This window comes from Crotalus tigris, unplaced genomic scaffold (genome assembly GCF_016545835.1).
Source record: "Crotalus tigris isolate CLP2741 ecotype Arizona unplaced genomic scaffold, ASM1654583v1 scf7180000017592.2434428, whole genome shotgun sequence".
Lineage (NCBI taxonomy): Eukaryota > Metazoa > Chordata > Lepidosauria > Squamata > Viperidae > Crotalus > Crotalus tigris.
In genome coordinates, this window is record NW_024096498.1 from 1,186,857 (window position 1) to 1,199,324 (window position 12,468).

The 12,468-nt window shown below is 39.2% G+C and overlaps 1 protein-coding gene across 4 annotated transcripts in view; it reads right to left on the bottom strand.

The window, feature by feature from the left end:
* Nucleotides 1–12,468, bottom strand: part of ADAMTS6 (ADAM metallopeptidase with thrombospondin type 1 motif 6) — a 128,272-nt gene that overhangs the window by 78,644 nt on the left and 37,160 nt on the right. For 3 of the 4 annotated variants that reach the window (XM_039364932.1, XM_039364907.1, XM_039364914.1), the window contains 2 exons: nt 2,466–2,634; nt 135–352 (listed from right to left, as the gene is read on the bottom strand). In XM_039364932.1, coding sequence (XP_039220866.1) covers nt 135–352; nt 2,466–2,634 — 387 coding nt within the window. The remainder of the gene's footprint in view (nt 1–134; nt 353–2,465; nt 2,635–12,468) is intronic. The other variant, XM_039364922.1, reaches the window with a different exon arrangement.

Consider the following 12,468-nt stretch of genomic DNA (forward strand, 5'->3'; position numbering starts at 1 on the left):
GGGATACATTCTTAGAAAGAAGCATCTGAAAAAATAACACCTTTACTAATATATTCTTATATTTTAAATCTAATAACATTACAATGTGCAGTGCTAAAATAAGTTACGTGAATATGTAGAGGGATAAAACTTACAATATTCATAACACTCAAAATATAATGTTCAATATCTTTGCGCCCATGGTATCCCACCATCATTTTGTCTGCTACTACCAGCGTCTCCACAAAACGTTCAGTGCTTATTGATCTCTTCAATCGATGATGATTGTTCAAAGTCTGATTAACTGGTAGAAGAGATGGAAAAGCAACAGTATTGTTCAAACACCAAGGTTTACCGCTTCCCATGAGTTCTTCTAGGAATCAAAATAATTAGTGACATTACTGAGTGCTCTTTTATTATTTATTTATCTATTATATGTTATATAACATGCATACATATATATGTATTTTTAAATTATTTTGTTCCAATTTCTTCAATAAGCTGGTATTTTGTTTAGCATAGGAAAAATTTAAAAATTAAACCATAACAAATTATACAAATTATAAATTTTAAAAATTAAAAACACTAGATAACCTGATTTGGTATAAAACGTTATACTTGCCATAACTATTCTCAAATACTTTATTATAAAAGGGGATAACGTAAGTATAAATGGTAATGATGCAATGGTTAGAATGCAGCATTTCAGGCCAACTCTGCCCACAGCCAGGAGTTTGATCCTGACCGACCCAAAGTTGACTCAGCCTTCCACTCTTCCGAGGTTGGTCAAATCAGGACCCAGATTGTTAAGGTCAATATGCTGACATTTGTAAATTGCTCAGGGAGTGCTGTAAAGCAGCATTCCCCAACTTTTCCAGGATTTGTGGACCAGTGGAGATGATGGTGGCAGTGGGAAGGAGAGGGGATGGTTTCATGTGCATGCTGCTTTCATAAATGGAACTGCACGCACACGCACATACACTTGCCCACCTTTTCTGCAGATCGGTTTCCAATGGGATGCGGACAGGCAAACGGCTGCAGACTGGAGGTTAGGGACCCCTACCATAAAGCACTGTGGAGCAGTATATAAGTCTAAGTGCTATTGCTATTGTTATTATTCACTAATGTGATATTCACATAGAACTGTAGAACTGCATAGCTAAACCTTCATATTTGGAAACCCATATTTTGGATACTTGTGTTGGGCTAAAATTCAGAATGTTTCCAATGTTTTGGAAAGTTCTGAATGTTTCTCAAAACACATTGCAAATAGATTCTTACCTTAACTTGAAAATCTAAATTGATCATACTGACCTATTGGTTATATGTGAATTATTCCATTATTAAATCAAACCTACTTTTACAATATAATGTTGCTTTAATTTATACTGAACATAAAAATAGAAAATATTAGTGTGAAAAATAACAATCTGTATCAGCATATTAATTACTCTATCCGGATATCAGTACTATAAACATTTATATTAAGGAAAATGCTTCTAGAAGCTATAAAATAGTTTGTATTTCTTCCAAAATATCTGCTGCATTTCTTTAAAATTTAACATATTGATTCTATTTTTATTTATTAATTAAATTTAGATGCTGCCCATCTCATTATTATAGCAACTCTGGGCGGTTTACAATATAATAAAAAGGTGAAAAAGATTACAAAATAGCTAAAATTAAGAGAATTAAATAAAAAAAACTAAAAACCAAGAAGATAGGCAGTATGGGAGAGCGGATCTTCTCTCTACTCCATCAGCCACCCCAACATAGCACACCCTTATTGGGGCCCCAGATCAACCAGCAGAATCAGGTTTTAAGGCTCTTCCAGAGGCCAGTAGTGTGAGGGTGGACCTCACCTCTAATGACAGACTATTCCAAAAGGTAGGGGCCACAGCAAAAAAGACTCTTCTCCTCACTGAAGTGAGTGGGACAGGCTAGTCCCATTAAGATGAGATGGCTCCAGAGGTACTCTGGACCCACGCCATAAAGAGCTTTAAAGGTAATGACAATACCTTGAACTGGACCTGAAAGCAACTGATAACCAGTACAGCTCACACAACCGTGGTATTATATGTGCCACTCCAGGGGCCTCCAGAACTAATCTTTATCTGAAACTGGAAAACCTATTCCTCTGGGGATCCGAATTTGATTCTGATACGAAAGTCTTTGATTGAGAAACCTATAAATAGATTTACAGCTTGAACTGATAAGGAATTTCCTATTGATAATACATATGGCTTTCTATTTGATAACAATTTAGCTGCTTTAATAGAAGCTGAAGAGGTAGGCAGTATTTGGGATTTTTGCTTTTAGTATTTTCTAGTATTTTAAGGTCCATGATATTCTTGGGAAAAAGTAGTACCAGAAAACAAACTATAACAAAATATACATTGTATTTTCCTTTGAATGAAAAATAAAAATAGCTAGGTATTTTTTCACAATTGGTAATGAAATTATTACTGGAATTTTGACCTATTTACCTGAAATATCACAATGGGTATGATCATAGAAGAACTGATGATACAGTGAAGATTTTTTATAAATTACATGTGGATGACCAACTTCGAAATGAAAATTATCAGACTGTTCACTTGTGTTCCTTAAAGGTTCAATAAAATATTCTTCATCTTCTGTAGCAATTATACCATGCTTAAGAAAAAAGAAAAGATGTATCTAAAAGTTATCCAAAAATATAAAAATATATAAAACATATATTTTAATATACTATATAATTTTGTCTCTCAGTTAAAGTTTTTAATTTCAGTAAAACATTTCAATATGAAAGCAAGCATATAGAATACTATTAATAAGTGCAAAACTATGCATGCATAATTAACATTCAATTTGAAGATTCATACATATCTCCCTTAGACATATATATTCTCCTATAGAAAAAGTTGTCCATTTCCACCTGTTTAGATATTGAAGTTTATATAATACACAGCTTTCAATTTTGTACAGGCATGGCAAAAATTTAAGTATGAACTATGAAAACAGCAAAAAAATTGAAATTATATCATTGCCATCCTTAATAATTAGATCCAAAGAAAATATTAACATGCAGATATTATAGTGGCATATACTATAGATCACAGGTGTCAAACTCGCCGCATCAAGTGATGTGTCACGACATATCATGACTTTTTTCGCATTGCCAGAGCTGGGACGCAGGCTCTGCATGATGCAACTGGCCCATGGGCCAGTAGTTTATCATCCCTACTATAGATCATTTATTATAATATACCATAAAAGATTAAGTCTCCAAGTTGAACTCAAGTCTAGGTGACTTCATGGATACATGCAATACTATGGAAGTATTTTGCCATTATCTTCTTCCAAGATGCTTTCCAACTTCCCATACTAGCCTACATTTTAGTATTGCCTCATCCAAATACAAACCAGGCTGGACCATGCTTAACTTCCAAACTCAGATAATGTCAGTCAAAGACCATTACCATATTAAAATTCATATATTAAAATAGCTATAATTATAACACATTCATAAGACACCGTAAATATTTGAATTACAAAAGTATTCAAAGCAATGTATTAAGAAGAAAAATGAATCGTTTTGACCTAATACCACCATTTAAACAAATACTACAAAAATTACTCATGTTATTTAGACTGCTTATAGAAACTGTTTAAATTCCAATCATAACTGCTGTACAAACCAGTACATCATCAAGAATATATTTCAATGGTCTTCTCTTTCAATTAATCCATAGGACTAACAAATGCAGAAAACATTAAGAATTACTGAACCAAAAAAAATCAACCTCCCTGAAAAAAAGACATATGGATACTATATTAAAACCCATCACTAGAACAAAACTATATTTTCTTTCTTTAAAAGCATAAATACATTACAAAATAAAATAAGTGCTTATGAATGTGTCAAAGGAAAATACTGAAAGAATTGAAAACTATGGGTATATGATGCAGTTTATGCAAACAATCCTAGTTGTTTCTTTTGACAATAATTTATATTTTATGTTGAATAACTTAGTCATCTGAATTTTTAACCAATTTTATCTTTTAAAAAAGATAATAATCTTGTATTCTGATTTTCATTTTGGCTCTTTTGTTAATTTCTTTTTTACTTGATGTCCCAATCCTGTTGCGCAAGCTGCCTCAAGTTATGGCATACAAATTGATAAACGAAACAAAAACCCAAGTTGCCACCTGTAGTGACCACTTCCCAGTCCCACTTGTAGATGCTAAACGAGGACTATCTGTATAATTCATAGGGCAACCCTCTGATAGAAAGAGTTGCCTCTTTCTCTCAGCTCCACAACTTTCACCAGTTCATGAGAGAGGGAGAAGAGGTCCACTAAAATGAAGAGTTTCTTATAACCCTGAGGAATCTTGTTTATTTAATAATAATAATAATAATAATAATAATAATAGTAGTAGTAGTAGTAGTAAAGTTGGAAGGGACCTTGAAGGTCATCTAGTCCAACCCCCTGCTCAGGCAGGAAACCCTACACCATTTCGGACAAATGGCTGTCCAGTCTCTTCTTAAAAACTTCCAGTGTTGGATCATTTACTGCTTCTGGAGGCAAGCTGTTCCACTGATTAATTGTTCTCACTGTCAGGAAGTTTCTCCTTAGTTCTAGGTTGCTTCTCTCCTTGATTAGTTTCCACCCATTGCTTCTTGTCCTGCCTTCAGGTGCTTTGTAAAATAGCTTGATTCCCTCTTCTTTATGGCAGCCCCTGAGATATTGGAATACTGCTATCATGTCCCCCCTTGTCCTTCTCTTCGTTAAACTAGACATACCCAATTCTCGCAACCGTTCCTTATCTGTTTTAGCCTCCAGTCCCCTACTCATCTTTGTTGCTCTTCTCTGTACTCTTTCTAGAGTCTCAACATCTTTTTTACATCGTGTGACCAAAACTGGATGCAGTATTCCAAGTGTGGCCTTACCAAGGCATTGAAGAGTGGTATTAATACTTCACGTGATCTTGATTCTATCCCTCTGTTAATGCATCCTAGCACTGTGTTGGCCTTTTTGGCAGCTGCAGCACACTGCTGGCTCATATTTAGGTGATTGTCTAATAGGACTCCGAGGTCCCTCTCACAGTTACTACTATTGAGCATGGTGCCACCTATGCTGTACTTGTGCATTTGGTTTTTCTTGCCTAAATGTAGAACCTTGCTTTTTTCACCATTGAATTTCATTTTGTTAGTTAGTGCCCAGTGTTCAAGTCTGTCCAGATCCTTCTCTATCTTAAGCCTGTCTTCTGGAGTGTTGACTATTCCTGCCAGCTTGGTGTCGTCTGCAAATTTGATGAGTTCCCCATCTATCCCTTCGTTGATGAAGATGTTGAAGAGCACTGGGCCAAGAACAGAGCCCTGGGGCACCCCACTACACACTTCCCTCCATATAGATACAGTTCCATTGAGGACCACTCGCTGATTACGGCCGGTCAGCCAGCTACGGATCCATCTGGTGGTGATTCTGTCTACCCCACATTTTTCTATCTTATTAAGTAGTAGGTTGTGATCTACTTTATCAAATGCCTTACTGAAGTCCAAGTAAATTATGTCCACAGCATTCCTCTGATCCACTAATTTTGTCACTTGGTCAAAGAATGCAATAAGATTTGTCTGGCATCATCTATTTTTGACAAACCCATGTTGGCTTTTAGTAATGACTTTGTTTGCCTCTAGGTGTTCGTTGATTTGTTGTTTGATTATCTTTTCCAGGATCTTCCCAGGTATTGAGGTCAGGCTGATAGGTCTGTAATTTCCTGGATCCATTTTTTTTCCTTTTTTGAGGATGGGAACTACATCAGCTCTTTTCCAGTCCTCTGGTAGTTCCCCTGTGTTCCAGGATCTTTGAAAAATATAGTTCAGTGGCTCCGATATCACATCTGCCAGTTCCTTGAGAACTCTGGGGTGTAATCCATCTGGTCCTGGCGATTTGAACTCATCTAGGCTGGACAGGTGCTCACTAACCATTTTCTTGCCTATCTTAACTTGTGTTTCTGTTTTGTTTTTTATGGCACTATTTTTGATAGGTTGGTCTGTTTTTTCCCTTTGTGTAAAGACAGATGCAAAAAATGAGTTAAATAGTTCTGCTTTCTCCCTGTTGCTTGTCACCTTCTTGCCACTTCCACCCACTAATGGACCAATCATTTCCTTCACTTTTTTCTTATTTTTTACATGTTGAAAGAAGCTTTTTTTGTTATTTTTGACTTTGGTCGCAAGCCTTAGTTCATTTAAAGAGAAATTCCTCTTTTTTCCCCTCTCCTCAGCCTTTTCCAGTTAATACAGGGAATGATTAAAATTCGCTGAAGGAAAAAGTTACAGATAAATTAGCACTCTTTAATTGAATATGTTTATGCAATAAGATATGGGGTTTTTAAATAAAATTATCCAATCTACTCACACAGATAGAAAAATAAATCCTATCTAGACAGACCTTTATTTATTCTATTAGGATAATTAATTGTGTACTGACAACTAACAGAACAGCTGCTCTGTACAAGAGCCACTGCAACCAAGCACACTGAGATCTGCTCTGAATAAAAATTCATCATGAACTACAGTTTATGGTTAAGTGTGAAATCATTGCAATAAAACTTTTTTTTAACCTCACAGAAATGTCAGGAGGCAAGTGAGATCATTTATATTCTGCCAAAATCAGTGAAGATGAGGTCTGAAGAGAAATTAGCCCCATTTTCTTAAACGTAGAAAACACAAATATCATAAACTAAAATATGACTGAGAAGATTGTGATGTCTTAAGTCTGTATTTCTCAACTTTAAGAAGTGTAGACCTCAACTGCCAGCATTCCTCCAGTCAGCAAGCTTACTGGGAATTCTGGGAATTGAAGTCCACACATCTTAAAAACTGTTGAGAAACACCATTAATTGATTGCATGTTCCAGCAATGTTACTGGAAATCGACTATTTAGAGAATAGCAGGTATCTCCTAAAACCAGTCCTGCCCTTCAAAATGGCTGCATATTATGATTGGTCACAAAAAAGACACATATTTTTATAATCCCCTTTTTTTCATAAGGAAAGCCTATTATTTATTTATTGTATCCCGTCATTATTGCATAAATAACTCAAGGTGACGAATATATCCAATATACCTTTCTTCTCTCATTTTCCCCACAACAACTCTGTGAGGGGGTTGGGCTTAGAGAGAATGACTGGCCCAAAGTCACCCAGCCAGTTTTCATGACTAAGGCAGGACTAGAACCCAAGAATTTCCTAGTTTCTAGCCTAGCGCTTTAACCACTACATCAAAACATTTCTCTGTTTAAAAAACATCAGGTTATCTATTCCTCTTTTATTTAACTTCTTGAATGTATTGAGCTATAATCTAGAATTCACAGTCCTCTTCCTTTTTCCCCTTCACATAAAATGATTCAAAATTCATAAATACATTTGACTGGTATTTTTGATATTAGAATAGAAAAACTAATTCTTTATTAATCTTGCCTGTGTACTGTATATTCTATACTTATTTCATGGCCCTTAGGAAGGGTCTGTAAAGATGCATTTACTTCAGGCTAATAAACTCAAAGCATCCACTTCAATGGAATTGTTGCTTTGAAAAGTAATTCAAGAGAAATTTAATAAAGCTGCAACTATGCTGATCAGTGTTTTAAAAGAATAAGGATTAATGAAAAATAGACAGAAACCTAATTCTAACATTTTGGAATCATAATGAGTAATCCTATTTGTTGAAAATTTACGAAAGTTTAAGAGACTATATGCAAACCAACCATGATTGTCTCACATTATGGATGATACTTAGATTTACTACAGTAATAAGCAGTGTGTCATTCTCCAAACATGGTGCTGTTTTACCATTTTCTAGCCAAGTGCTTTACAGTTATTTTTAGATTTGAATTATAGTACAACTGTACAAGTCTATTTCCATATAAGACTCACTCCTGAAATAACACAGAATTGTGACAGCAAATTATCACTTACAAAAAATACAGCTTATCCATGGATTATCCCTTTGGCTGTGATTTATTACCACTAATACTGAAAAAACTGTTATTTTCATTCCCAGTTTGCATGTTTGTAGGCCAAAGAGTTGTGCCAACAGATTTGCTAGTATTAGGAAATTGCATTGTGCAGTTCATAAGAGGAGCTTATACTACTTTCTCCATAAAAAGATTCTGTCCAATAAAAACATCTGTAAAATTATACAGATGTTGCCAATGTGATATAGGCATTTCAGATATTTTCATGGAACATCTGACCACATCAGCCAGAATTGATCCATATAGAAAAGACCTACTGAAAGTGAGAATAATGTAATAATGACCATACCACACCAGAAATTTATGAAAATTTTATCTAAATTCTTGCTGCAGGCAAACTATTTAGCTACAGTGGATGTTTTATTTGTACAGCATTTTGAACTGCTGGGAGTCCTAAGGGAATCCCTATACAAATTGAATGAAAGGAATAATAGCATAGTGTTTGAAATGTCCCTGAATACATACATACATACATACATAGGTACGTACGTACGTACATACATACATACATACATACATTAAATCACCACATAAAACTATATGAACCATTTTGAATTTTCAATATTTCTATAAAAATATGACCTAAAAACATGATCTGTACTCAATACATTCTAAAACTAGAGAAAGAGAACCCAGTTAAACAAATAAGTTGAAAGCATTATATTGGTTCATTTATTTATTTATGAAAGTCTCGTCACTCATTCATTCATTCAATATACATTCATTCAATAGTCACTCATTCCTATCTCTATCTCTTCTTGTTTACAATGGACTCTTTCAGTACCCCATTCCTAGTGCATTCAGTTTACTTTTCTCTGTCTCCCGTTAATAACCACTCTTACTATACATAGCTATTTTTGTTATTTTTGATAAATATTCATTCATTGCAACCATGTACTGCCCACTATTTTTCTATTAGCATTTACAATCTTAACTTCTCTCAAAAGGAAATAGTGTGTAAATGTGTATTGTTAAGTGTTGAGTCCGTCGCGAAATGGTAAGACATGAGAAGCAGTTGTAGTTCTCAGGAAACCTTTATTCTTCAGTTCAGCTTACATTGGAATATGGCGGCAACGCCTAAAACTCTTGGCCTTCTTTTATAGGCCTTTCCCGGGTCAATCTGTTACTTTTGGCGTGCCAGCACCCGTGCATGCGCACACATACTGGCGACAGCCTGTCTGGTCCCAGGCAGCTTGCACCTGCCCGGGACCGCCTGCAATGCCCCGAGTCTGCTTGCAAGGCTCAGGACATAACACCCCTTTCCCCCGGGCTAAAACTACGACCGATGCCATAATAATACACAACCCACTCTTAGTACAATGCTCTGCTCCCCCAATGTTCGGAGTTCCCCCTGTTTCCATTGCCTTAATGTTTCTACCTTCCTACTGGCTCTGTTTAGCCAATAGTGTTATGTAATCCTCTAAGTACTTAGGAGATTTCCTTGCTCTCTGTGACCTCCTAAGCTCTGGGTGTCTGACAGGTACCCCCTGACTGAGGGGTGATGTGTGCCTGTTTCCCTTGTTATGCCTTGGTGACTCCCAAGGACTGTGCTCCAATGCCTGGCCTGCTTGATTGCCCACCGGGCTCGTCAGGCCAGGGCTTCTTCCAGTGTATGACCTGGTTGTCCTGCCTAGCTGTAGGCTCTCTGGCCCTTCTAGGTGACTATCACTGTTGGGCCTTTCTGTAGAACCTCCTAGGTCTGTCCAAGACCTGTCAGGAGGCTGTCTATCCCCTGAATCCCGTTCTGTGTCCGGGCTTGTGTGGGTTTCAGTACTGTCCCAAAACTCAGTTGTCCCCTGAGTGTAGTCAGAGGTGTTGTAGTCAGGATTTGGTTCCTCGACCACCTCCCTGTGTGTTTGCCCCTTTCTAGGGACAGGGTCGAAGTCAGGCCAACTAGGAGGAGTGTGTGCCAGCTCTCTTGCAGGGAATGGATTGTTGGGATGCTCCCAGGTATTCTCTCTGACTGGAGTACTGGGTGATACGGGTGAAAAGTGATCATGCCCCCGGGGTGACTCCCTGGCTGGAGTAGGCATGAATGCCTGATAACTGGTTAAGCTCCTAGAATTCCTGTTTGGAGCACTCGCGGAATTTTGGGATGGACCGTTTGTGGCTCCCTCATTGGTAAAGGGCAGCATTCCATAGCCCTCTCTTTGCCCAAGGGGCTCCCCCTCCCCCCCTGGAAAAGACCCAGGAGTCTCAGCGGGAAGGTCCCATCTAGGGCGAAGTTGGTCAATGTGCCGACGCAGGACACGACCATTGTCCAGGGATACCTCGTAGGATAGAGGACCTGTGACCCTGGATATAGAAGCGGGGACCCATGTATGACCAGGCCGATAATTACGAGTCCAAACCGGGGCACCCACAAGTAGTTGCCTAGGTGCCCTGGGGTGTGAGACAGAAGGAGGCAGTCTGTCCAGATGCAACCGGTCAAGCTTGGTAGTCAGTTTGCGCCCCCAACGAAGTTCAGCTGGGCTTCTCAATGTAGAAGTGGACGGTGTGGTGCGATAAGAAAGGAGGAAGTCAGCCAACCTGTGATGCCAGTCCCCGTAGGTGAGCCTCTTCAAGGCGTCCTTGGTGATGCGAACCATGTGTTCAGCCATACCATTGGTGGACGGGTGGAAAGGTGCAGAAGTGGCATGACGAATCATGTTAGCCTGCAAGAAAGCTTGGAATTCGGAGGAAGTGAATTGAGGGCCGTTGTCAGACACAATGACGTCTGGAAGCCCGTGTGCAGCAAAAATCCCCCTCAGTACCTGACTAGTCTTTGCAGTGGTGGTGGAAGAGACAGGTACAACCTCAAGCCATTTTGAATGGCTGTCAACGAGGACCAAGAAGAATTGACCCTGAAAGGGCCCAGCGTAGTCAATGTGCACCCTAGACCATGGAGATTGTGTTTCCTCCCATCTATGCACAGGAGCTTGGGGCATTTCAGGGCGTGAGCGTTGACAAAGGTGGCAAGCATGCACCTTAGCTTCTATGTCTTTGTCTACACCTGGCCACCACAAGTGGCTGCGTGCAAGAGCCTTCATTCGTACAATGCCAGGATGACCCTCGTGGAGGGAATCTAAGACCCTAGTCCTCATTGAGGTGGGAATGACAACTCTGCTTCCCCAAAGCAGACAACCCTGAGAGGTGGACAACTCGTTCCTTTTAGACCAGAAACTCTGAAACTCAGGACTAGGACAGTGCTCAGGCCATCCAGACAAAACCCAAGAAAGGACACGTGAGAGTGTGTGATCTGTGTCTGATTCAGCGGCTACATCCCTGGCATTCAGGGGGGACTCGGGCAAGGCTTGAATGGAGAGAATGTTGATAGCTGGCACGGGGTCAGCCTCTATTACCGGCAGGGGTAATCTACTGAGGCCATCAGCATGGCCCATTTCCTTCCCAGGCTTGTGAAGTAGGGAAAAATCATATGCAGACAAAAAGATAGACCACCTGAGCATCCTGGGGGAGATGATTTGGGGAGTTTGTTTACGTGTGGTAAACAGTCCCAACAAGGGCTTATGGTCAGTGAAGACCATGAAATGCCTACCATATAAAAAAATCATGGAATTTTTTAATTCCAGCAACAACAGCTAAGGCTTCCCTGTCTATTTGAGCATAGTTGCGCTCAGCTGAAGACAATGTCCTGGAGTAATATGCAACAGGAACCTGAGTTCCATCAGCCCTGAGGTGGCTTAGTACAGCACCCAACCCATAAGGGGAAGCATCACAAGCGATGCACACAGGAAGGGACTCATTGAAGTGAGCAAGTACACTGTTAGAAGTGAGCAAGGCCTTGACCTCATTGAAACTAGCCTCATGTGTTTGTGACCACTGCCACACTGCCGGTTTATCTAATAGCCTGTGAAGAGGCTCAGCTACACTAGCCTTGTGTGGAAGAAAGAAATTGTAGAAATTCAGAAGGCCCAGAAAAGCCTGTAGTTCGGCCTTAGACTTTGGCCTAGGGGCTTGCATAATGGCTTTTAGTTTGGATTCAGCAGGATGAATCCCAGCAGCATCAATTTTGAACCCCAGAAACTCAGTAGAAGGCACCCCAATTTTACATTTGTCCTTCTTGAGTTTGAGTCCCGTTTTCCTGAACCTTAATAGGACAGCCCTTAGCCTTTCAGCTAGAATGTGTGTGGAGTCTCCTGCAATTAAGACATCATCAAAATAGGGGCAAACCCCAGGTATACCCTGTAGTGTGTTTTCCATTACGCTTTGGAAAATCCCAGGAGCGACATTTACTCCAAATTGAAGTCTCTTTACCTTGAAAGCCCCTCTGTGGGTCATAATAGTCTGAGCTATAGCAGCGTCATCATCAATAGGCAGCTGTTGATATGCTTGAGCTAGGTCAAGCTTTGCAAAAACGCGCCCCCCCCTTGAGGGAGGCCAAGATATGACTGACCACAGGAACAGGATAGGCATGTTGCTGCAATGCCTTATTTAGAGTGCATTTGTAATCAGCACAGATGCGAATGTC